The sequence below is a fragment of the Notolepis coatsorum genome, assembly GCF_963971535.1.
Source record: "Notolepis coatsorum genome assembly, chromosome: 19".
NCBI lineage: Eukaryota > Metazoa > Chordata > Actinopteri > Aulopiformes > Paralepididae > Notolepis > Notolepis coatsorum.
The window spans coordinates 57,696,819-57,724,631 of record NC_140183.1 but is presented as its reverse complement, the minus strand read 5'-3'; the positions used below and the strand labels follow the sequence as shown (position 1 = coordinate 57,724,631).

General features: G+C 46.5%; 1 protein-coding gene across 3 annotated transcripts in view; it reads left to right on the top strand.

The window, feature by feature from the left end:
* The first annotated feature begins 3,664 nt into the window (after positions 1-3,664).
* LOC311246134 (peroxisomal carnitine O-octanoyltransferase-like) overlaps positions 3,665-27,813 on the top strand; it is a 73,605-nt gene continuing 49,456 nt past the window's right edge. Inside the window, exons 1-7 of one of the 3 annotated variants that reach the window (XM_084336242.1) lie at positions 3,665-3,723; positions 5,831-5,961; positions 6,090-6,214; positions 19,864-20,045; positions 21,935-22,059; positions 22,204-22,312; positions 23,853-23,946. In XM_084336242.1, coding sequence (XP_084192368.1) covers positions 5,850-5,961; positions 6,090-6,214; positions 19,864-20,045; positions 21,935-22,059; positions 22,204-22,312; positions 23,853-23,946 — 747 coding nt within the window. In that variant the 5' untranslated portion in view covers positions 3,665-3,723; positions 5,831-5,849. Of the gene's footprint in view, positions 3,732-5,830; positions 5,962-6,089; positions 6,215-19,863; positions 20,046-21,934; positions 22,060-22,203; positions 22,313-23,852; positions 23,947-27,813 lie in introns of all 3 variants that reach the window. The other 2 variants (XM_084336243.1, XM_084336241.1) reach the window with 2 other exon arrangements.

The window sequence follows — 27,813 nt, the reverse complement described above, 5'->3', positions numbered from 1 at the left end:
CACAAACAGTACTGTATTTGCAAATCTGGTATGTCATGTATAGATGTAGCACTACTGTCTATCTGTATGTCATGTATGTCATTATGTTATGATGAATTGAAAATGGGGGACCCTGATGTAAACAAGACGAGTCTTTCTCTGGTCTGCATCCCCTTAAAAATTGTATGTATTGAGCTGTACTGTATTGTACCCATTCTGCAATCTGTTAAATAAAGTTTTCATTCATTCACCATGACATTACGTTAGTTAGCATCCAAGCTAGCGTGATAACGTTAGTAGTTAATTGCAGAGACAAATCGCATCTGCGATCCTAAAGAGACAATGCATGCGTGTGTGTTCCGGTGTGTGTGCTAAACTAACCGCTGTGTGTACCACTAAAACATTGAGTGTCGTTGCATGCCGAATAAAGACCTCTGCAACAGGTCCTGCATTATTATAAAAAAGTTAGAAACGGCTAGGCTGCCTGCTTACCTGCAATAATGGTGTCATCGTCCGACCTGGACAGATGGACTTGTTAAATCATAATATCCACACTTTGTGCTGGTCCTCAGTAAATGTCCCGCCAGCAGCTTATTATAGCGTGTTGCCCCTTTCCCTCCTCGTGGAACTTCTGCATTGCATTTATTACAAATAGCAAGCGATCTTTTTCCTTTGAAACTATTCGTAACCCACGCCATCTTTGTTGTTTATGTCCGCGCTGCTTGTGCCGCGTTCACGTTACGTGGGAAGAAGCGGAAGAACCAGAGGACATCTCGTTGCTACAACGAAGCCTTCACGCATTGACTCAATGAAACGCCCACATCCATACTTCTGCAATTCGTGATGCGAAGTGGGAGATATCGGGGTCTATAAAAAAATCCCATATGTCCTAGTAGGAATTACCACTAGGAGGCTGACGTGAATGGTTTTTCCCAGTCGGAAGCTGGTTCTTCCGTTTCTTCCCACGTAACGTGAACGCGGCACAAGAAACTTACGTGGCTACATCACAGCCAAGAAAGGGAGCGCTGGATTTGTGTAAAACGCCCTGTTCCTAAACCACACGATATCAGTCGTACCACAGTACTGGCAAAACGGGAGGAGCCTACAATCAAAACAAACGCACAGTCAGTCTGTCGATCCAGTCCCACGAACGGGAGCTCCATTCAGTCCGGGCCCGGGCCCCCCCCCCCTGCGGGCCCTAAGGCAGCTGCCTTGGCTGCCTCGCCTATATCCCCGCCAGTGCTAGGGTGCCTCAGAGAGCTGCCAGGGGTGCCTTGAAATAAAAAATTAAATAATTTTTTTTTTTTGGATTACAGAAAATTATCACTAAAGTGCTATCTGTTGCAGCTGCACTGTTTTCCATGAAAATACCATATTTGGATAAGTTTGACCATTTCTCAAAATCTGAAAATCATTATTTAATAAAACACAGAAAAGGATCACCAAGTTACTCTGGATAAAAAAAAACTTTACAGACAACATTGAGACAAAGCTTCCTGACACATCTACATCCAAACTCTTGGAAGAACTCATTGAAATCTCATCTGATACCACCCGGAGAGCTCGTTTCAGAGTGTGGTGCTGAGTACCAAGTATCTCATGATGCAGCAGTTAAGAACATTCACTTATACAAAAACAGACTGAACGGATATATATAACAGACCTGCTGGGGCAGCGGACTGAGAGCAGGGGACACAGACAGGCTGGATAAGATGGTCAGGAAGGCCAGTAGCGTGGTTAGGGTGTAGCTGGACGCCCTAGCGAGGGTGGCGGAGAGGAGGAGCCTTGCTAAGCTCCAGGCCATCAGGGAAAACCCCTCCCACCCACTATACACAGACTTGGCTGACAGGAGGAGCATGTATTGTTATAGGCTCACACTACCTAAATGCAGCACTGAATGGCACAGGAAGTCCTTCATTCCGACAGCCATCAGACTATACAATGCATCACTGTGCCTCACTGCATCACTGAGCACAGAGTGACAGTTACCATCTTCCTGGACTCTTACTTTTTAAACAGCACTGTGCAATATTACACCTACTGTAGACTTCAGTATATTTTTACTGTATTTATTTACTGTATCTTTTATTCTATTTTTATTCTATTTCATTTTATTCTATTCTTAGGCCATTTGTTTTGTTATTCTTATTTGTGACTTGTTCTGTCTAAATGTTTAATGTTGAGTGATTTGGAGTGTCAAATTTCCCTCAGGATAATACATTTCTATTCTATTCTATATCTTTGAAAAGTCTCCATTTATTCAACACTTCTGAATTCACTGACAAACTGAACTGAACTGACAAAAATAAAGTGCATAAAAAAGCAAACAAAATTCCTCCACAGGCTACTCACCATCATTAGTAGAGCGGCAAGCGGCGTTTGGGGACAGAGTGAAATCTTCTTAAACACTGCCCCTCCACTCATTCCTGAACTTTTTTGTTAAGTCCTTCTCAAATGCCAACTGAATTAAATTGGCCTTGCGTCGATGAAGCATACTAAGGCGATGTTCTGTAAAGATGTTCTTGAGGGTAGAAAACGAATTCTCACAGAGTGCCGTGCTAGCTTCAGTAGTGTTGTTGTTGACATCAGTGCCCACTAGGGCTGTCCCCGACTAAGCATTTGGATAGTCGACTTTGATTGAGAAAAAAAAATGATTTTTTTTTCTTCTTTTTTTTCCAGGGTGGGCACAGCTGACTCAGTGGGCGGGCCAGGCCCCCCAATGCCTGCCCATGGCGCCGGGTCTGGGCTACTTTGCATATCAATAGCGCCGGTCGTCAGGTGTGTTAAATACGTTCTCAGATACATTCACACCTAACTTGTTGTGAATGATAAGTGTTACATTCTATTCGTAGGCAATTAGGCACTGTCTGTCTGTAGTCTGTGCTCAGGCATGCGTTGTTCATGGGACGGGGTAGCACGGTGTGCAAGCTCACTCGCTATTTGCATATCAATAGCGCCGGTCGTCAGGTGTGTTAAATACGTTCTCAGACACATTCACACCTAACTTGTTGTGAAGACGTGTTACATTCCATTCGTAGAGGCAATTAGGCACTGTCTTTAGTCTGTGCCCAAGCGAGGGGACATTAAATGCGCATTCGCGGGAGCGCGCTCATTTCAATAACGCACCACTGTCTGTGCTCAAGCGAGGGGACATTTATGCGCATTCGCGGGAGCGCGCGCACGTTTTGATTGATTGAATTGATTGAAAACTTTATTAACAGATTGCAGAATGGGTACAATACAGTACAGCTCAATACACACAATTGTTAAGGGGATGCAGACCAGAGAAAGACTTTCGTCTTGTTTACACCAGGGTCCCCCATTTTCAATTCATCAGGAGGCGCCATTAGGTGCGTGCAACCCCAGTTGATTTCAGGAACGCACGCCTGCGGCCTGTTTATAGCCTAGTGACAATGCCCCCAAAATTTTGAGATACCCGGCTAACCCTAACTCTAAGCATAACCCACTTCGAAAGAGGGCCAAAGAATAACCATTTCGAAGCAGAGAATATTATGTACAAGGCGGAAAAGACCCTTCGGAGCTAAACCAATCAGAGAGGGTCTTCGCTGTACGCGGGCTAGCCAATTAGAGAGCGTCTTCGCAAACAAAGGCTACGGGAAAGAAAATCACGCGTTGTTTGATAATACTGCAGAGTATTATCTTCCGGGTTGGCACTTGGCAGGCAGCGCGTTTACTAGGGGAACGCCAACGGTGAGGAGAGGAGCGCTGGCTGTGTACAACAAAGTAAGTAAGTAAGTAAGTAAGTAAGTAAGTAAGTAAGTAAGTAAGTAAGTAAGTAAGTAAGTAAGTAAGTAAGTAAGTAAGTAAGTAAGTAAGTAAGTAAGTAAGTAAGTAAGTAAGTAAGTAAGTAAGTAAGTAAGTAAGTCTCATGCAGCTCAAAGTGCTGTACACAAACATACGCATATGTAAAGCTTTAATTTCTCATGTGAGAGTGCGTATGGATCTAAAAGCAACGGCCCTGATATCGCTACGGTAATTTACAATGTTACTTAATAATGGGTGTAATGAATGAATGAATGAATGAATGAAAACTTGATTAACAGATTGCAGAATGGGTACAGTACAGTACAGCTCAATACATACAATTGTTAAGGGGATGCAGACCAGAGAAAGACTTTCGTCTTGTTTACATCAGGGTCCCCCATTTTCAATTCATCGTAACATATATGACATACATGACATACAGATAGACAGTACTGCTACATCTATACATTTATGACATACCACATTTGCAATTACAGTACTGTTTGTGATACAAAAAGAGTCCAGAAAGAAAAGAGTATATACATTAGGCGTAGAAACTGTACATTGGATTGGGTAGGTGGGGGTGGGGGGGGACTGTACATTGGAGGTGGGGGGGGGGGGGGGGGTGGGTAGGAGGGGTGGGTGGGGGACACTGTACAACTGTACAAACAACACTGTACATTGGATTATTGACAAGACCATACTTGGTAATTTACTGTACATTGGAGGGGGTTGTGTTCGGACATTTACAGGGGCCAGTTTCGAGTTGCAGTCTCCCTTAGGTGTTTTTTGAGAGTGTTTTTGAAAGTGGGTAGTGATTCACATTCCTTTACAGCTTTGGGTAGGGCGTTCCACATTGATGTGGCATAATTGCGAAACGTGTTTAGTCCCTTGTTTGAGCCGAATCTGGGTTTAACATGATTTGTGGAGCTCCCTCTGGTGTTGTGATCGTGATATTCACTGACCTTTGGGAAGTATTTTGTCATGTACATGGGTACCTTGGTCGTGTAGTGTATCTTGTAGACCAGGCCCATTGCAAGTTGCTGTACTCTGTCGTCTACTCTAAGCCATCCTAGGTTGTCAAAGTGGGTAGGGGTGAGGTGGGTTCTAGGAGTAAGGTCAAGCAGTAGTCTGACCAGTTTGTTTTGAGATGTTTGTAATTTTGTTTTTAGCGCCTTTGAGGTGCTTTGGTACCATGAGGTGCAAGCATAGTCGTAGTACCCTTGAATGAGTGCTCCTGCTAGAGTCTTCAGGGTGTTCTTGTTTACCAGTGAGGAGATCCGGTACAAGAATCGTGTTCGTTGGTTGACTTTTTTTATTACATTGGATGCCATTTTGTCACAGGAAAGATTTGCCTCTAGGATGGAACCCAGGTAGGTAATATCTTCTTTCCTTGTGACAATATTGTCACCCACTGTAAACACTACGAGCGATTATATGTGAATCTGACCCACATTTTAAAACTGATTAAACAACGAAGCCTGGCGCACAACGAACATCTGCCATGAACGTATGTTTTCTGTCTCAATGTTCCTTGTCATTCCTGGGATTTGTTCTTGTGTATTTGGACGGACACTGTTCCAAAGAGTTTTCGGCTCACCCTGTGTAATCTGTATACCTGTATGTCAAAATGGGGGACCCTGATGTAAACAATGAATGAATGAAAACTTTATTTAACAGATTGCAGAATGGGTACAATACAGTACGGCTCAATACATACAATTGTTAAGGGGATGCAGACCTGAGAAAGACGTTTGTCTTGTTTCCATCAGGGTCCCCCAAGACAAACGTCTTTCTCTGGTCTGCATGACATCCCCTTAACAATTGTGTGTATTGAGCCGTACTGTATTGTACCCATTCTGCAATCTGTTAATACAGTTTTCAATCAATCAATCAATACAAAATATACAATATACAAACTAGTACAAAATTCAACCAAAATGCAAGAATGCCCTGTCCCTCTTTCTTATTTTACTCTGAAATGTCCTTACCTCCCCGCGTGCCCCTCTACTCAGCCATTATCAGCCGTGCCGCAAAGGTTAATATTGTGGAAAAACTAGTATCTATAACCATAACCCCCCCACAGTCCAATTCAAGAGCAAGAAATGGCTAACCAAGTGTCCGAGTCGTCAGAGCGGACCTTTCAGTACCAGGACAGTCTGCCACCACTCCCTGTCCCCCTGCTAGAGGACAGTCTGGCCAAGTACCTGGATGCAGGTCAGCGGAGTACCATAACATCAATACAAAACAATACAGCCATTAACTGGGAGCTGGAACATACTGTCTGTTAGAACCAGGCTACTCCTCCGTTGGTGCTGATTGTCTACTCTGTGTTTTGTCTTCAGTGTGTCCGTTTGCGTCTAAGGAGGAGTACCAGGCTACGCTCGGCTTTGTGAAGGAGTTTAAAGAGGGTGCTGGTCAGGACTTGCACCAGAGACTCCTGCAGAGAGCGAGGTCCAAGAGAAACTGGGTTGGTATCGTTATAGAATTGTCTCCTTTTATTGTGATTCAACTAATCATACAAATGTAGGGGTGTACAAATAAATATTAATTTAATTGATAAACATGAAGCTGAGCTGTGAAGTTGAACATACGGTTATCTATATAACCATAGTTATGCGAGTAATAGCGACGCTCTGCGCCTACTGGAATATATCCCTATATCAGTCTATATACTACTAGGGGTGGGAATCACCAGTTTCATCACGATACGATATCGATTCTTTGGACAACGATACGATATTTTCCGATATCACAAAGTCTGCCACGATACGATACGATTCGATTCAGGTGCCTGCGATCGATATGAGACGATATTATATGCCCATTTAACACAATCGGTAACATTTAAATCAACAACAAAAAAGGCAATGGAAATATCATGACATTTTTATTTTTGATCTCTTCCAGACATTTAAATGAAAAACAATCTATTGTTTTTAATACAAATAGACCTCCTGTTCACTGTTTTTGGTTCGCTTTTCTTTTTTTTCCGATATTAATATCCTATCACAGCGCTGTATTTTGGCTGGAAAAGGCATATTGGGAGTCAGAAGGTGCAGTACCGGCCATATCCTGTTAGTGGGGCTATCTCGAGAATGCAGTAACCCCCCCTCCTTCCCAGTCCCTAGTGGACCTCTGCTGCTCTCTCTCTATCAGCTTAGCTTAGTTAGCTCACGCTAACGCAACGTTAATTTCGGTATTTAACGCGACGTGGGCATAAAGGAATGGCGAGGATGGAAAGCATGTTCGATGCATTTGACCCCTTGTGGGGAAAAAAAACAACAGGCACTTATTTTGGGCAAAATAGGCGGACTCTGAAGTCTGAAGCAATGTTGTCTAACGTCTACACACGCTGAGCTGCGCTGAGCTACTGTTGTTGTTGCAGCCAGCTGGGCGGATATGCTCACGACTCGAGGGGATTTTCAAAATAAGAGTATCGCAATACAGGGCTCTACAGTGCGACCATATTGCTCGCATATGCCCCTAAAAATATGTGTGTGCGAACCTGAAAAATCAATTACGCGCACGGTGTGCGAGTGCAGATTACAGCCTCAGTCGTCCTTTTTTTTTTATTTCTCCGCTGAGAATCGTTAAAAAACTACAAGTCCCACATTGCACTCAAGCCAACGGTCCAATCACAGTAGAGTGACGTGACTGGTTTCATGGGAAATAAAGCAAATGACCAATCGGAAGCTCTCATTTTGCTTGTTTACGTCCTGAAACTCCGCCATTGCGATCAGGGCTCTGCGTTTTCCGAGACACTAACTTATTATATAGTCTTACCAATAGCAATAGATTTTAGAACACCTAGATTTATCGATAGCAATAGTAATATAACGGTAATGCAACAAAACGAATGCCTTGCTTTGTTAATCATAACGTTGATGCAGTAGCGTATTATGTCGTTGTGTTGGCTGTAATGGACATGACAATAACATAACGTGTACACATAAAAATTGCGATAATCGATTCTAACATTTTCAAATCGATGCAGTTGAATTTTCCCCTTAGGATCGATGCATTGTTACACCCCTACACCAAAGTCACTGGCCCACTGTGTATCTGTGTGTATAATAACTTGGCTAGCTTTATCAACAGCAGAGATGGGCAATAGGGTCCAGCTGCAGCTTCGGACGGCTGGAGTGCAAGCGATGTGACGTAATTGGCAGACTCGACTGTCAATCAATGGTCTACCTGACACGCAAACTCATAAACAATGTTTCTGTACTGGAGGTGTACACAGTGGCGGCCCGTACTATCTACTGCTGAGTAGTCGCAGCCGGGGGTTCACGTTAGGTCGAGTTGAAAATGTAACGTTAATAAATGCTCTGGAGCAATCTCTCTCTCTGTCTCTCGGATCAATCCAATAAAATAATTAACACATGTATATGTTGTCATTTTAAACAACTCACCATTCATTCATACATTATGCATCAGCAGCAGCGAAATTAATGTTATAGTTCACAACACAGCAGCGCGTTTTGAAGCGCTATTATCATCTCAGCAAGGCAGCACCGTCAATACTTTCCGTAGCCGCATTTCTCGGAGACACAGGAACACAGCATCGCTGTGTTGAGAGAGAGAGAGAGAGAGAGAGAGAGAGAGACTCACTGTTTAGTCGAAACGTCCAGGGCAGGAGGGCTTGATAAAGTGTATAATCCACTGTCCCACAGTCCCAGACTGTTGATGTATATCCAGACCACTGTCCAGACTGCATCCGCCATATTATAGCTTCTTGTTAGCCAAGTGTTAGCTTAGCACCACACAACACAAGTACTGTGATGATTTCTTTGCCCATTTCCGCGTCGAACCGACTGCAAACTACCTGGCGTTCTATCGCCATGCTCTAAGACAAACTCTAACCTTAACCGTCGAAAGAACTTGCCGTCACGCTCTAAGACAAATAGCTGCATCTCACAACAACACAAGTTACACAACAGAAACTGACGTCGGCCAATCAGAGAGCGTCTCCGCGAAATGCGGCTACGGAAAAAAAACTGACGTCGGCCAATCAGAGAGCGTCTCCGTGAAATGTGGCTACGGAAATTATAGAGGCTGCTTGCCTAGACCGCTTCAAATCGCGCCCGGCTTCCAACATAATACATCATATTTCAACGCACAGCGCGTTACGCACTGATTGGCTGCGACGGATACAGCGATGAAACAGTGCACGTCGTGCACGCGCACTCGGAGCGCTATTGCGTCTAGCCCGGGCCGAGAGAAATACGGCTAGGAGAAATGCGGCTATGCGACAGTGAGTCACTTCCTGTTCAGGAAAACGATTATTTTTATTTGATATATTAACGTTATATTGTGCATTGGAAACACAAACATACTTAAAATGAGTAAATATTATTCATTTTAAACATGTTTATATTATTTATAGGTGTTACAAAGGGTCAGATTAAACCGAATATATGTATTTGTTGATTGATATATATTGTATACTATTTGTATATCGTCTGATATCCCTTGTGTATTCTTTGTACATATACACGGAATATCCCTTTAGCCTAGTACAGACCATAATATTTCGTTCTCCTATTGGAAGCGATCCCCTAGGCGCCAACGGCCATACCCCCAATGCCGAGTTCAAAGCCACCGTCAAGACATGTCTGTACATGCCCGGCTTTGCGCAAGGATATGAGACAGGAATAAAGCTGGTACTAGTTTGTTCACGTAACGTATAAATACGGCGCAGGTGAATACAGAAGCACTTAGTCTTAGTTCGAGTTACCAAGTGAAGCCTCACCTACGATACAACGTGCGGTGAAGTAGGGCCCGTTTGGCCTCAAATAGAGCATTGAGACAGCAGCACTTAGCCTAAAGCCAAGTTACTCTCGAACGAGTTAACCTAGAAACGTGTTACCCTCAAACGTAAAGCCTTCATCACGAGTCAACGACCAAGTGAAGTGAGCAACCGTGCATCTAAATAGAGCACTTATAACCGTGTGCGAATAGGATAGTAAAGTGTCAGAGCTTAGTGGAATAACGTCAAGTTCTACCTAGTTAATGTGAAGTACCGCGCACCGGAGAATCTACACCGGTGAATGCAGAGCCCCTTTCCGGCTGGATTATTATTATATTGCTTTGGACCAGGCTGTTGGAGCGGAGAAGAATCGTCTACACCCCACTACTGTGTGGGATTTACCCGTGAGGAACATCACTCGAGCCCGTCTCTTGGAGAGGCTGGCCGGCTTTCACCTGTGCTGCACGCATACTGGGATTACAGCTGCTGCTTTCGTCTGCCGATCAGGGAGTAATATACCGCCTCCCATAGCAGGAGCTTATTGAGTCCCCGCTGATCCAGACTTTGCATTCGAACATTTCCTCCCCCTGCTGGCTTACAACCGGTGGGAACCCTACTAGTATCTCCCGCTGCCTACCAGTGTACCATAGATATAATTCCTAAGATTCAGGTTGTATTATTATCTCCTGCGTAATATGAGAATGGACATACGTTATTGATTTGCCTACGCACATTCCTTTGCCTTATAAGCGCATCCGAAGTAAAGTATATTATGTACTATCATTGCTGCTAATAAATACTTAAATCCAGTTTTGTGTGGAACCGAGTCATTGTGGGAAGTGTTCATCATAAGATACCTGTGTACTGTATGGCCAGTAGTAATGTACATAAGACGGTAGTGGTTTAATGATACCATACTTATTAATACAGTCAGGGAATTGTACCCCTCAGTTACAATTGGTCCTTCGAGCCCCGGATAAGAATTAGCGTAATATTAATATAATATTAATATTAACATGGCCGATGATGAACACTCCACAAACGGTTCTACTAAGCTAGATCGCCCGGAGCGCAGACGGCAGCCACCTCTTCACCTAGAGGACTACGTTGTCAGTCCAATACCTAGCTTTAAAAGGAAGTTAAATGCGGATAAAGTAACTAAAGCGGATAGTAAAATTATGTCCAACTCTACCGACCAGGCTACCCCGCCAGTAGAGACCCTAGTGGGTTCTAACGTAACTGACCAAGCTCACGGTTGGGACCAGGAGGGACCCGACATGACTTTACTCCCCGCCAACGTCGACGAGGTAGTCCCCGGAGAGCTCCAGGATAAAGAAAGCCCTCCAGGGATGGAACCCGACCCACCACAAGAAGAGACGCGCACCCAGGAGATGGATCTCCTCGGTACGCGACAGGAGAACGGATCTCCAACGAGCACTGCCAGAAGCCGATCACCTCCGCCTGTGTCTTCCCCCAGCGAAGCGGACAAGATGCTGGCGCAGGCACTCATCGCCACCCTGGCAGCCTCCACCGAACGCGATCGACTTCAAGCGCAACAGACGAGCGAGCGCGAACAAGCTGCAGACCAACGAGAGCGCCTTCACGCGCAACTCCAAGCGCAAGCCCTCCGTGAACGCGAACATTCTGCAACCGAGCGAGAGAGCTTCCAGGCGCAACAAAGGAGTGAAGACGACCGCATAAGACTGGAGACCAGACGCCTCCAGACGGAAGAGAACATTGAAAGAAGCCGCGCCGAGGCGCAGCACGCCGCCGCCAATGCACAGCGCGACGCCGCCCATGCCAGCGCCAATGCGCAGCGCGACGCCGCCAATGCCCAGCGCGAAGCAGTGCGCGAAGCCGCCCATGCCCAGCGCGAGGCAGAGCGCGACCGGCTGCAGGCGCAGCTGATGGACAAATTGATTACCATGGCGACACCCCCTCACTCCGCACGGAGCTCCCGGAGATCGTCAAGACAAGGGTCTAGGACACATTCCCCTACCCGACCAAGCGACCCGGGACCCCGCCAACAGGAGGATCCTGTCCACGTCTCCGAACCCCCTCCCCGGCCGGTCCATACGAGACCCAGCAACCGGGAAGAACCGGACCACGCCAAGAGACTGAACAGAAGACTCCAGGACCTGGCGGAGGAGGAGGAGGAGGAAGAGGAGGAATGTCAAGCCGACCAGCAGCAACGTACTCTGGACCAGGAGGTCCAGTACAGCCCAGACGTCAGCCCCGAGGCACTGCGCTACAAACCCCCGACTCCACTCACGGGTGAGTTTGACGCACCGCCAGCCCCGAGGAACAGCACCTGGGTACCCGGGCTTCGGTACCCACCAAGTACCAGCCCAAGACGACACGCATGGGGAGACGCCCAGGAGGCCTCTCCCCCAACGCTCACCGATGTGCCAGCCATCCATGGCATCGTACCTTGGCACACCGACGTTCCCGGACTTCACACACGAGAACAGAGCACAGTACACAGAGCTACGAATGTGCTTAGAGACAATGATGATTGATTGATTGATTGAAAAGTTTATTAACAGATTGCAGAATGGGTACAGTACAGTACAGCTCAATACATACAATTGTTAAGGGGATGCAGACCAGAGAAAGACTTTCGACTTGTTTACATCAGGGTCCCCCCCGGTTCATCCGATGTACCGGATGAAACGTACAAGTATGCTATCCTACTCAAGCACCTGAAGGTGCCCAGAGCGCACAATATAGCGCTGGCATATTCCAGCTCTACTACCCCATATACCGCGGCTCTAGTAGCCCTCGACCAACGTTATGGACGCATATGGGACTACGTGATACAGGAGATAAGAGACATCGACCGTCTCCCCCCAGCCAGAGACAACAGAGCACTAGATGACCTCTCTATCAAGGTACAGTCCCTGGTAGGGATGCTGGGGGCGCAAAAGGAAAAGGGTATGCATGAACTGTACGCTAACTCTAATGTAGAGAGGATACTAGAGAAGCTCCCTCCCGCCCGACAAGAGCGCTTCAGGCGGCAGAGAGACCACCGCGACCCCAACGGCCCAGAGGCATCCCTCCTAGACCTATCTGAGTTCCTCGCCAGGGAGGTCAGTAGCCTACGACTCGACACGTTCGTATGGAGTGGACCAAGCCCAAGACTCGGACCTCGGGGATCAACAGATAACCGCCGGTTGGTGACCGTTATGCACCAAGCCGAATCAGTACCGCAGCACAAGAACCACAACACCCCCTCGACGAAAGAGGACCAGTGGAAGATTGAATGCCAGTACTGTGAAGGGGAACATCGGCTGTATCAATGCGACACTTTCGGGAAGCTGACCACGGACGAGGTGAGTCAGTGGATCAAGGACCACCGCCGCTGCTTCCGCTGCGCGCGCAGCCACCTAGCAGCTGAGTGCCGCTTGAAGAAGAAGTGCAGCAGGTGCGGTGGCACCCACTTGGAGGTCCTGCATGACATCAACAGGCGTCAGCCAGGACAACAGAGTGGGCCCGTCGCGGTAATGTACCATGCCGAGGCGGTGGCACCAGTACCGAAGAGCCACCAGACCGCCCCCTACTGTACCTACTGCGACGGCGGACACTGGCTGGCACAGTGCGCCGAATATAAGACACTGAACCCCGTCCAAGTTGACCAGTGGCGTGAGGCGGCCCAGGTGGGCGCCGCTTACCGCGCAGAGGCGGCCCAGGCGGGCGCCGCTTACCGCGCAGCACTGTGCGGGGCCCACCAGAAGATCCAAGGCAACCGACCAACAGGAGTGCTCCACATTGACCAGCATAGCGGGACCCCCCGAGTGCTCATCAAAGTGGTCAGAGTGCTCCTGAGCTACGAGGACAAGGTCCTGGACACTTACGCCGTCCTGGACGATGGGTCTGAAAAGACTCTCCTCCTCGCTTCCGCCGCAGCCCAGTTGGGCCTGCGGGGTGCCAAAGGTACCATGACAATACGCACCATCAGAAGGGACCAGAAGACCATAAAAGGTGAAAAGGTCTCCTTCAAGATAGCAGCGGTGGACCAGCCCGAGAAGCAGTATAGTATAACCAACGTCTTCACCAGCCACGACATAGGCCTGTCCCAGTACACCTACCCCATCCCACAGCTGATGGCCAAGTATGTGCACCTACGTCAACTACCTATACCGCTCATCGATGGCGCCACACCGACCCTGCTCATCGGCTCCGACCACGCGGACCTCATTCTCCCAATTGAGGCGGCCCACATCGGACCCAAAGGATGCCCAGTCGCGGTTCAGACCCGACTGGGATGGACGCTCCAGGGCCCCCTCTACGGACTTGACAGTCAACCCACGTCTACACGCTGCCTACACACAAAGGCGAGCGACACCGGCCACTCCCTCGTACAGCCCGTTGAGAGGCTATTGACATTAAGCGAGAGGCCTGTGAGAGAACCGTGGGCACCAGAGGGAGTTCGGAACTCCACCCCCCTCAGCTGCGCTCCAGACGTAGCTGACCTCGAACCCAGCACCCCAAGCGACTCCTTGACGGGGCGGCCGGCACCGGCCCCTCCTCAGACGGGGTACAGAGCAAACAAGAGAAACAGACGGAGGAGGAGGAGGCACAGCCAAGCACAGATCAAAGCAGTCTCAGGCCCGCTTCCTCCTAAGCCCCCCTTCATCCCGTCCAGTCGTCATGACCATAGACCAGTCACTACCCCGAGCTGCATGGCCGGCCGGCCGCGTAAGCAAAGTGATCACTGGTGCCGACGGAAAGGTCAGAGCGGCAGAAGTGCTCGTCCAAGGGCGGACATACAACCGACCCGGGGCGAGGCTGATAGAGTGGCCAAGGCTCCCCAACTCGCTTAATGACGACCATGACCCCCTGACTTTGTGAACTGCCTACCCTCACAACAGACATTGAGTAGTGGACAGTGCGGTTAATCTGTCTCTGCTTATCTAATTAGGTGGGACTAATTAGGAGGCGGCTGTTACAAAGGGTCAGATTAAACCGAATATATGTATTTGTTGATTGATATATATTGTATACTATTTGTATATCGTCTGATATCCCTTGTGTATTCTTTGTACATATACACGGAATATCCCTTTAGCCTAGTACAGACCATAATATTTCGTTCTCCTATTGGAAGCGATCCCCTAGGCGCCAACGGCCATACCCCCAATGCCGAGTTCAAAGCCACCGTCAAGACATGTCTGTACATGCCCGGCTTTGCGCAAGGATATGAGACAGGAATAAAGCTGGTACTAGTTTGTTCACGTAACGTATAAATACGGCGCAGGTGAATACAGAAGCACTTAGTCTTAGTTCGAGTTACCAAGTGAAGCCTCACCTACGATACAACGTGCGGTGAAGTAGGGCCCGTTTGGCCTCAAATAGAGCATTGAGACAGCAGCACTTAGCCTAAAGCCAAGTTACTCTCGAACGAGTTAACCTAGAAACGTGTTACCCTCAAACGTAAAGCCTTCATCACGAGTCAACGACCAAGTGAAGTGAGCAACCGTGCATCTAAATAGAGCACTTATAACCGCGTGCGAATAGGATAGTAAAGTGTCAGAGCTTAGTGGAATAACGTCAAGTTCTACCTAGTTAATGTGAAGTACCGCGCACCGGAGAATCTACACCGGTGAATGCAGAGCCCCTTTCCGGCTGGATTATTATTATATTGCTTTGGACCAGGCTGTTGGAGCGGAGAAGAATCGTCTACACCCCACTACTGTGTGGGATTTACCCGTGAGGAACATCACTCGAGCCCGTCTCTTGGAGAGGCTGGCCGGCTTTCACCTGTGCTGCACGCATACTGGGATTACAGCTGCTGCTTTCGTCTGCCGATCAGGGAGTAATATACCGCCTCCCATAGCAGGAGCTTATTGAGTCCCCGCTGATCCAGACTTTGCATTCGAACATTTCCTCCCCCTGCTGGCTTACAACCGGTGGGAACCCTACTAGTATCTCCCGCTGCCTACCAGTGTACCATAGATATAATTCCTAAGATTCAGGTTGTATTATTATCTCCTGCGTAATATGAGAATGGACATACGTTATTGATTTGCCTACGCACATTCCTTTGCCTTATAAGCGCATCCGAAGTAAAGTATATTATGTACTATCATTGCTGCTAATAAATACTTAAATCCAGTTTTGTGTGGAACCGAGTCATTGTGGGAAGTGTTCATCATAAGATACCTGTGTACTGTATGGCCAGTAGTAATGTACATAAGACGGTAGTGGTTTAATGATACCATACCTATTAATACAGTCAGGGAATTGTACCCCTCAGTTACAATAGGGCTATAAAACAAAAAAATAAAATAAAATATTTCTTGTTCTTCTCTCTTTTAACAGGGGGGTCGGCGCCCGAGCACCCCCAGTGGCCAGCCGCCACTGGGTGTACAGTATTTCAATAGGCAACCCTGAAAGGATTATTTTTCTAGAAGAGCAACACTAGCCAAAACATAGGCATAGGTATGCATAAAAGGGGCAAAAGCTAAAGGTAAGTGACTGTTACTTTTGTAGCAGTAGTTTGATTTGATAGTTTATTTGATAGGGACAGCACATGTTAATGAACATCAAGTACAAAATACAAAATGTAAACATGCAGGGTTGTAGCAAGAGCTAATTTACACACATGCACGCACAGTACAAATATACATTTATTTAAAAAAAGAAAATAATAAACTCTGTTACTTGAAATATTTTCACTGTGCTCCTAAATATTTTTGGGTGCTCCTAAATTTCTTTGTGCTCCTAATTTTTTTCATTTAGGAGCACATGTGCTCCTTGGGAAAAAGGTTAGCGTAGAGCCCTGCTATATGAATCGATCTTTTTACGTTGCATCGATCCTATTTGATAATTGATAATGGATCGATATATCGATCTGGATCGATGTATTGTCCCACCCCTACTATATACTGAATAAATTCTCCACATGCACCTATACACACCCATCCATCCGCCTGGCCACACCCCCATCCGCTCCTCTACATAAGCAGGGGTGTGGCCATACTAACAGCTCCTTCCCAAGTCTTTCACCACCAAGGCGAAGACCATGGGGTCCTCAGTGAGTCCGGCGCAGAGCGTCGCTATTACTCACATAACTATGGTTATATAGATAACCGTATGTTATCGCTCGACAAATGTACCCGCTGAGGCACCCCACAACCATCAGAACCGGGGAGGACCCGAGCCCCCGGACCCCCCTAGTGGAGGACGGGAGGGAATCTGATCCGAATGTGCGAAGAGGGGTTTAGCAACTCAAACGCACAGGCTGAGCAGACCGTGGGACTTACCTTCCCACAGAAGAACCCACGACTACACAAACGCGCAACCCACATGCCACTAGGGAACGAACGGGAAGAAATAAAACCCCTGTTACAACCCCTAATATCACGGGTTCAAGGGCAAAACCCCAACCCTGTGGCAAGGCCGTAGCAGCGGAGCGCGAAGGAGGACCCAACCCCAGGAAGGGACTGGACCCCCCGGAAAAGGGGGCCTGGTGAGGCCAACGACGCTGCAGCATCAGACCCCACCAGGCGGTCACTAGTGACACCACCCCCCACATCGCCAGTGTATTCGGACAGGGCCCATCCAAGAGCAGGCCCTTCCCCCCTACAGCACGCCGCCCTGAAGCACTCAAGGGTGCCCCCTCTGCACAAAAAGGGCAGCAAATTAGACCCAGGCAACTACCGCCCTGTTTCTATTCTCACCTCCATCTCGAAAGTCATGGAAAAAATTTTCTACGCACAGGTCGAAAAGTACCTAGCGGAAAAAAATCTAATCTACGAATTCCAATCTGGCTTCAGAACATCCCACTCCACTGACACATGCCTTCTCTATTTGAACGACCACATCAAACAAGAGGTGAACGCGGGCAAATACTGCGGCATGGTCATGCTGGACCTACAAAAGGCCTTCGACACTGTCTAAGCAAGAGCACAACCCCAGTAGAAGCTGAGGGGTTACACCGTATCCCCAAAAACATAGTGAAACAACACACATATTGTAAACAAAATCATGTTTGAGGGGAGGGGGGGGGGGGGGGCCCAACCACCAAAACCGGCCCCTCACCACCTTACCCCTGATACGACGCCAATGTGTAGAGTAAGCTTTACATCATGCACGCCAGCACAGCCGAAGACCTTGTTTGAACAGGCACAGCCCTGTTCATGTGTGAAAAAACTTGCCACCTGACATTGTCATTACAAGCTGAGAGAGGGACTCATCCCTCGATCATATGTCCCTATGCATAGCATTGTAGGGTAACCCAGCCAGTTGTGGGCTCAGCTATGTTGTCTAACGTTACATGAACACACACAACTTCTCATCATACAACAATTAAAAACCCAGTTAATTTTACTCGCGTAAAAAACAACGCTGTTTCTAGGTAGAGAGAAAAGCACAAGCTTTGGCTAGCGGTACCCAAGCTATACAAACGACCAAGACAATTCACACACAGCACATGTCGTATCTCCAAATGTAGTGAAGCAACATACGTTTTTGGAAAAACATCGTTATTAACAAAACATTCGGGAGGGGAAGGAAGGAAGAGTGGGGTAATGTCCAATGGACCTTACCTTACCTACACCAAGGAACGCAGGATGAAAGGCCGCAACAGGCTGGTCTCCACGTTGACGAAAGGCCTCTCGCTGGCCGGGCAAAAGAAGCTATGGCCGAAGCCTAGCTCTGGCGAGACGCCCCCCTCCAGCAGCCGGTCATGGTGCAGGCCCGACTACATCTTCTGTCAAAGATGACGTCGTAGTCCGAGTGCTAGGGCCTGCTATTCTCACGGCTAATGTTCAACGGTTGTAGCACAAGCTAACGGCTAACTCTAGGCTAACTGATAGCATCAGGCTAACGTTCCCAGCCGAGCGAACGTACGGAGCTAACATCGTAGCTAAACAGCTAACTGGCTAACAGGTAGCTCAACCCGGCTAGGAAGCAAGCTAAGCAGCTACCACTGAAACTGTACAACGTGAGAAAACAATATAGGCCAACACTCCAGACAGCCGCTGTCTGTCCCTCTCCTCATCCGAAGAGAGAAGAGAAAAAGAAGGCAACAGTCTTCAGAACGGTGTTTACCAGACACAGCAGTGTCGGCAACAAGTCCCTCGCGGGCTGCAGCCGACTTGAGCATGGGGATATTCTCATAATGAAACACCAAGCTCACCTCCCTCTCGCCGGGTGATTTTAATCTCGAAAAGCGGGGCCAGTACGGTGACGGAGGGGATCCGTTTGTCCAGAGACCCGGGGAATTGAACCGCAGATTCGGAGCACGGCCCCAGTAAACAAAGCTTTCGATGAGAAGCTCATGTTAACGTGGGCATCAAACCAGAACCCTCTCCACGCCGCTAGAGCAGCGAAAAAAGGACACCAGCCTGGGGTAGGATCTTCGTAAACTGTGTAGTTGTTCCCCCCACAACCAACACACCTGGCGCCCGCGCTGCAAACACATCACCTGCCCCAGAAAGGCCGTCAGCCCTCACACAGCCGACCGCCTCTCAAGCAACGTGTCCAACTGCAGAGCCGGAGGTAATGCAGGCGGGGATTTGCTCAGCGACGCGAGCCCCTACTACGAAGCTCCAATGGAGGTCAGAATGATCATCTTCTAGACACTCCGGTGGCGAAGACATTATCGCTGTATTTCCTCGAAAAATAGTGAGAGAGAAAACAAAGATATAATGTCAACGCAGCTCCTTCTCTTCAACGTAGCTCCTTTCCAACTATTTTGGCACTAAACTCAAGTGGTGTATACAGACACTTGACTGTGGTGAAAATAAGGAAGGAGCTGTTAGTATGGCCACACCCCTGCGTATGTAGAGGAGCAGATGGGGGGGTGGCCAGGCGGATGGGTGTGTATAGGTGCATGTGGAGAATTTATTCAGTATATAGACTGATATAGGGATATATTCCAGTAGGCGCAGAGTGGAAGCTATGACGATACATAACTAATAGTCTGTAAGATTTTAATTTAATCAGTTGTTGCCGACTGAACCAGTCCCTTCACATTTGTATTACACTATTAGAAAGCATTAAATGGTAAAATGGTGCTTTTATATAGCAGCTTTTATCCAAAGCGCTTTACAATTTCGTTCCTCACATTCACACCGACGGTGGAGGCAACCATGCAAGGTGCCAACCTGCTCATCATGAGCAATTAGGAGTTAAGTGTCTTGCTCATGGACACTTTGACATGCTGCCTGGGAGGAGGGAGGAGCGGGAGTCGAACCGGGAACCTTCCGATTACCAGACGACCGCTCTACCTCCTGAGCCACTGTCGCCCTAATTTGTTCTAATTGAATTGAACCATGATCAAAATGGTGAACGGCCAATCGTTCTACCCTGATTCAAAACACTTGGTCCTGGATCTCAATGTTGTGTTACGTCTTCCTCAGCTGGAGGAGTGGTGGCTGGACTGTGCCTACCTGGAGGTTCGTGCCCCCTCTCAGCTGCATGTGAACTTTGGGGGCCCTGCGCCCTACCTGGAGCACTGCTGGCCCCCAGCAGAGGGAGTCCAGCTGCAGAGGACCAGTGTTGCCATGTGGCACACTCTACAATACTGGGACCTGATCCGCACGTGAGAAGAACTAACACACACACACACTGTTGTGGAAGATTCTTTTAGCAAGTCCGGTAAACTTAAGAGAAATTGAGATTGAGTCGATGGATAGGGAAAAGAATATAGTTTATTCTGTGCACAGAGTCCCAGTTCGATACAGAGAGCGGAAGACATTCTGCAAAGTGAGTCTTATAGTAAAATAAATCAAGGTTTTGCATGCAGAAAAGAAGTCGGGCAGTTCTCATAACGTGACAGCATGGGATGAATACTGATAAGCTGCACCTGCATGACTGTTATGAGAAAGTTGGTTTTTATAGTTGTTCCAGACAAAGACATGCTCTCTCTGTACGCCAGAGTGGTCACTCATAGTAAGCTGATTCATAAAATGTGTTAAGTAAAGGAATAGTACAGGAAATATTGCTTGAAGGGTACAAAGAATTTAAGTTGTAGTGCAAATCTCTTTACCAATAAATATAATATAAAGTGTGTTAAAGTGTCTGAAGTGGGTAAATTGGGTGCTACAGTGAGTTGTTTTTTTTAAAGTGGATGTGTGTGCTGTGAGTGTATTTTATGGTTTGTTACATAGTGTTATTGTCGTTGAGCATCCTGATGGCCTGGGGATAGAAGCTATAAGAGGGTGGACATGTGATTTTTCCATAATAACACGCACACATTGTTATGGCCATATGCACAAGAACGCTATGATCGAAATGTGTTGGACGAACATCAGCATATAGTACGTCCTATTTTCCAGTATGCGAGGCCATGTGCTTCTCTGATACATTGACAGGAGCCTCGAGTGTTGACTCGTGTTGGACATGAGGTGAAATACAGCCAACAAACTCTTTTTGACTTTCCACCTTTGTTCTTCATTCATGTTATCTCGGACCACCTTTCAAAACATCTCGGCTCCTACATTCATTCATACCCATTTCTTCTTCTTTCCCTTCAGTCACAAAGGTACAGTAACGATAAGTTCCTCTCCTTCGCTGTACAACATGTTTGTTTACATTCCTTGTTTCGTTTGGATAAGAGCGTCTCAGTAGGGTTAACCAGAGTACCTCCACAGGTAAAAAAAAACAAGCATGAATTTGCAATAGGCCACTCCCCTTGTCACTCCCCCTTTCAGCCAATTAGCACACACCCACACACTTTGTGGACCAACCAACAGAGTGACCTGCTAAAAAGTTAACCAGGAGAGAGGAGATGTGGGGCGACAGTGGCTCGGAAGCAGGCATGCGTTGTTCATGGGACGGGGTTGCACTCCGTGCAAGCCCACATAAGTACTCGCTATTTGCATATCAATAGCGCCGGTCGTCAGGTGTGTTAAATACGTTCTCAGATACATTCACACCTAACTTTTTGTGAATGACATGTGTTACATTCCATTCGTAGAGGCAATTAGGAACTGTCTGTAGTCTGCTGCTCAAGCAAGGGGACATTTATGGGCATTCGCGGGAGCGCGCGCACGCGCCGGGAGCGCGCGTGCACGTGGCACCATTAGGTGCGTGCAATCCCAGTTGATTTCAATAACGCACCACTGCTCGGAAGGTAGATCGGTCGTCTGGTAATCGGAAGGTTCCTGGTCTGATTCCAACTCCTCTCGGGCAGCGTGTCGAAGTGTCCTTGAGCAAGACACTTAACCCCTAACTGCTCCCAATGAGCAGGTTGGCACCTTGCATGGTCGGTGTGTGAATGTGTGAGTGAATGGGTAAAATGTGAGGAACAAATTGTAAAGCGCTTTGGATAAAAGCTCTATATAAATGCACCGTTTACCATTTACCATGTGCATGTACGTGTCAGCACCTCTTCACATCAGAGGATGTAATAGTCTGCCTGTCTCTCCTCAGACATTAACACAACTGTTTCTATTGTTATCCTACCTTTTCTTTGTCTTTGTGTGTCAGAGAGAGGCTCACACCTCAGAAGGCTGGTAATGTGGCGTTTGATATGGATCAGTTCAGAATGCTGTTCTGTACCTGCAAAGTGCCTGGAGTCAACAAGGATACCATCCTCAACTACTTTAAGACGGGTACAATAATACTCTCTCTCATACACTCATACACACACACCCACACACTCTCTCTGACTCACTCACTCAGTCACACACAAGCTCTGCGTCTCCCTCTGCTTGCATGCGGTGGTTGTGTAATGTGTCTGTGTTGTTGTGTCACAGAGAGCGAGGGTCCGTGCCCCTCCCATGTGGTAGTCATGTGCCGTGGAAGAATGTTCATGTTTGACACCCTCTGTGATGAACAGATCCTCACCCCTCCAGAGCTGCTCAGGTATCCATCTGGCTAAATGTTTATATGAAATATCGCCCAAATATATACTGTATAATGTCTATACATGGAATATGATCAAAACCTTGATTACTCCAGAGTACAGCCTTTCACATTTGTATTTGTATTTATTGGTTTAAAATACAGAGACCGTGCTTAACACATTCCCTGCCACGCAATTTGAGCATCTTATACCACTCTGCCACCACTCTAAGTCTATGGAGATGTTTACCTTCTTTGCAGGGCTATAACTTTTTAAATTGTATTGCTAAATTGACATTACTATGGCCCATTCAACATCGATTATCTATCGTTCAGGATGTGGGAACGTTATACTTTTTCATTCATACATTCATACGAAAATACCGTCTAGAATATAAATATGTTTTTATCGTTTTCTGCAGTAATTCATAGAACGCTAGTTATAGGCCTAAACGCATAATATAGATTATCGATTGCAGTTTATTAAAAAATCCAACTGAATACGATCCTAAACGTTATGACTCATCGTGCGCGGATGAACAGGGGGGGGGGGTCGTTTATAAGTCCGTGATCGCCAGTAAATGCTTTATGTAGTATGGGTTGATTTATTGATCAGTTGGTTTGTAAACAAAAATGTACAATCGCCTTGAAAATGACGTCAGCGTCCTCTTACCGTTGGCAGATGAGACTGGAGCAAAAAGATCCCACTTATTTGACGGCGATTGAGTCGATCCATTTCCGGTTTGTATAATAATAATAACAGCCCAAATCATGTCGATTATTGAGTTATGGCAGCGATCCATATACACGGTGTGTGTCTTGAGTCCCGCGACACTATGCGAGTGCCGGACGCATTTCCCAGACGCACCGAAATTGACTCGTCCATTTCCGGTTTGGTAACTCGCCGATCATCCACCAGGCGGCAGTATTGAAGCGTTGCAGAGTTGTGCAAGCTCCCACTGCATCAGACCAGGCTCCGTGAGGGAATTATGAATAACATGGCGAAAAAATTAAATATGATCTCAATAACGTCGTACGCCGTGGAATGGCAGAATTAGCATGAACTTGAAACACGTCGTAAGCCGTTTCCGGCGCTGGATGTGTTAAGGAACATTTTACTGTAAATATGCCAGTTTAGCCAGGTTGGCTAATTTTCAACTGTAGTCTCTGGGGCAGGTGACATGAGCACTACAATAATTAAGACCGTACAATAATTAAAACGCAGTAGGAATCAGTAGGTTACAATACACTAAAATACATTAAAATACATCACAACCCATCAGTTAAAATGGTTGCACACTTGACTATCTCTCAACCATGATTTTAAGTTCGATTTAAATTAAATGTATCTTTGATACTCCCTGAGCCGTATTGGCACACTGTTCCAGGTGTGGCAGACTGTTCCAGGTGTGGCCTGCTCTCACGGAAAAGGCTACCTGACTAAAAGCAGACCTCCTGTTTGGGACTACACAGTCCCCTCTAACTACAGACCTGGTATATCTGTCAGCAGATGCTTTCTGTTTTACGAAAGTACATGTATGTTGTGTGTGTGTGTGTGTAGGCAGCTAAGCTATGTGAAAAAGTGCTGTGAAGGAGAGCCTGATGGTGATGGAGTCGCCGTTCTCACCTCGGAGGAGAGGACCCGCTGGGCTCAGGTGAGGCTGTTAAAGGGGGAAAATTAGAATGTTATTTTCATGGCCTCGGAAAGTTCAATCAATATTTGTGAACATGAGCTCCTCTCTCCCAAAGCCAGAAACCAGAGAGGAATCAAACTTGTGACGTCATCAGGTATAAAGTCTGGAGACCGACTTTTTGGACCCATGGAACGTTTGTTTAATTTTTTATATCCAAATGAGCTTTATTCTACAGTAGGGCTGCAACTACAGATTATTTTGTTATAATGTCGATTACTTTATCGATTAGTCGATTGATCTAAACGATTCATTTACCAGAAAAAACAATAATGAATTCAATTATTAATTGAACATTTCAAAATTATTGACATGTTTTTCAAGTGCGGTACTACTATCCTTAGGTCACATGGCTTGCCTCTCTGACACCACGAATACCCAGAGTAGGAGATGAGCCATGAAGTTTATTTACGTTTAAGTGCTGTGTAGTGTGGATCAGTCTCTCTGATAAGGCAGGGATTTAGAATTTTAAGCTGCAGTTTAAGGCGGCGGTTACACCTTTCGTTTCATTTTCGTTTCAGTCACACTTTTGTTTTTGTCACCTGAGCACACTGATGTAGTACACTGCCAAAGCAGTAGGTGGCAGTAGGTGGCAAACATGAAGGCAATTTCAACCAATCAGAACTTGAATGTGCCAATACACTTCCTGGAAGCTCCAGCAAAGAAAATGTCAACAAGGCAGGCGAGTAGCCTCCAGCTGCAGCCCTGGAGATTGTTCCAGATTGAGCAACTTCCGCCCGGTCCCACGACATTTCTCCCGGGACAGGACAATGTGCGCTGATTGGCGGAAAGTACGGAAGTATCTCGAAGTACGTCTGACGTATCTCGAATTACGTCTGACGTTTCTCTACGTTAGCGAACGTTAATTGAACGTTGTATTCATAAGATAAGATAAATTCAGCAGCATGGGGAGGGGGGAGGGGAGGTACAGGTAGTAGAAGACATAGAGGTACAGGTCACATAATTATAGTACAGTGGAGAAGTAAAAATAGAATAAAAAGGCAGTGTAAACAATATACAATATTATTAACTCTAATAATAACACGCCTCGCGGGCTCATTATAATACGAGAGCCGTGGGTCTGCATTGTATAGAGCGGATCCCCCGGCCGTATTCAAGCGCTGGAGCGCTTTGCGATGGATCAAAATTAGATAGGAATCAAATGTATTGTCATCATACAGCACCTATAGCTATATAATGGAATAGACTGTATTAATATAGTAGTAATAATAGTAGTTGGCTAGTTGCGCGCTTCTGGCCACCTCCTGCAGTGCGCGCATACACACATACTGTATACAGTACGTGCAAAATTAGTTGTCAAGAGCCAATCGCACAGGTTGCCTCATCTCATCTGGCTCTGCAAATAGATCTAGAGTCTGAATATCATATATAGCCTGCTGATGATCTCTCTCGAGTCAAATCCATTCTGAGAACGGAATGCAGTGCCCGCGACGCGGGTCTTGATTGATTGATTGATTGATTGAAATTTGTATTAACAGATTGCAGAATGGGTACAATACAGTACAGCTCAATACACACAATTGTTAAGGGTATGCAGACCAGAGAAAGACTTTCGTCTTGTTTACATCAGGGTCCCCCATTTTCAATTCATCATAACATATGACATACACGACATACAGATAGACAGTACTGCTACATCTATACATTTATGACATACCAGATTTGCAAATACAGTATTGTTTGTGATACAAAAAGAGTCCAGAAAAGAGAGTATATACATTTGACGTAGAAACTGTACATTGGAGGAGGTTGGGTAGGTGGGGGGGGGGGGGGGGGGGACTGTACATTGGAGGTGGTTGGGGGGGGGGGGGGGGGGTCGGGTAGGAGGGGTGGGTGGGTGGGGGACACTGTACAACTGTACAAGCAAAACTGTACATTGGAATATTGACAAACAACTCATTACAGAAATATTTCGCAATCATTACATTTGATAGCACCCCCTCGTATATTTTCTGTTAGGATCTCTGTTTAACAGTACTGTATATTTGCATATCGTGTATGTCACAAATGTAACAGTACTGTATATCTGTATGTCATAAATGTCACTATGAATTGAAAATGGGGGACCCTGATGTAAACAAGACGAAAGTCTTTCTCTGGTCTGCATCCCCTTAACAATTGTATGTATTGAGCTGTACTGTACTGTACCCATTCTGCAATCTGTTAATAAAGTTTTCAATCAATCAATCAATCAATCAATCAAAGAGTATAAACAACAGTACAGGAATGAGAAACAGTCTAAATGGGTTTTAACATTTTAGTTTATTTCATGCGGATATGATCTGTAATACCTGATCGGTACAATATCTACTAACCTGATCAATACAAGCCCCCCCCCCCCCCTCTCGTCAGCGCAGACGTACTTGCTTTTGATTTTGACGTTCATTTTGACGTTCAACGTCAGACGTACTTCGAGATACTTCCGTACTTTCCGCCAATCAGCGCACATTGTCCTGTCCCGGGAGAAATGTCGTGGGACCGGGCGGAAGTTGCTCAATCTCGAACAATCTCCAGGGCTGCAGCTGGACCCTATTGAGGCAGGCGCCTATGCCGCGCCACCATCTTGCCTATTTACTCAATGCAGCAATTATTTTTCAGCAAAGCTTAATAAAAGTGCAATAAACAAAACGGATACATTCACTGTGTTCTGCCTGTCATTTGTTGATGAAACAAAACTAACATCAACACAAGTGACCACCAAGAGCGGATAATTTAGTCTAAAAAAAGATCGGTAGCATTGTTAGCTGCATGCTAACGTCAATGGAGTATGCCATTATAACAGTATAGCATTGTGGCTAGAAGCTAACGTTAGCTCACGCTAGTTAGCCAGCACCAAACTGATGATATCGGGAGCTATCAGTAGTTGGATAACATTAGAGACAACGCTGTGTGTATTAAACAAAGGTGAATAGATGACTGGGCCATTTTGTTTAATGCTTGTTAAGTTGAAAGAGGAGCTCTGAGCTAACAGGGTCTGAATCCTGATAGCTAATGTTAGCCAGCTGCTCATGCAATCGGTAATGCTAGCAGAATGAATGGATGTAAACTTTATTTAACATATTGCATAATGGGTACAATACAATACGGCTCAATACAAACAATTGTTAAGGGAATGCAGACTGTTGTAGCTTGGACTGGGGTCCTTATAACAATAACTTGACAACACATGGTAGCTGCAGCTATTTGGGACATAGCTCCGTGTCCCAAACACACACACACCCACACTGTTGTCACCGGAAGGGCACGCAGATGGTATCTACTGCGCATGGGCGTTTTCGCAACAACGGCTCCGTGCAGACTACACGGCTGTTGTCGGCGCGTTTTTTAGGGGTTCTCCAAAACGCAAACACAATTTAGCGTTTTAGCCGTATCCGCCAAAAAACGCATTTCTGTGTAATAGGGACATCAAACGTATTCAAAAACGTATAAAAACGAGCACAAAAACACTGTGTCTAACCCCTGCCTAAGAAAAGGAAAAATGGCCCAAACTAGCTCAGCAGGTCACCTGACGCCACCAGCCGGAGGTACCGCTGACGGCTGGATTCGATCCCAAAGTCTCTGCGGTGGTAGGCGAGTGCTTAGTTCACTGCGCTACCCAGCCTCACCTCTAATGCAATAGTTCAGGGGTTCCCAAACTTTTCAGGCCGGGACCCAGAAAATAAGGCGTCAGAGAGCTGCGGCCCAATGCACATCGTCAGGCTTTTTATTTTTAATTTTTTTGCCAGGCGACCGATTTTTTAAGCCAAATATCACTTCAATCCTATTAAGTTAGTTCAAGTTAGTTATTCATTTATATGTGCTATTTATGAG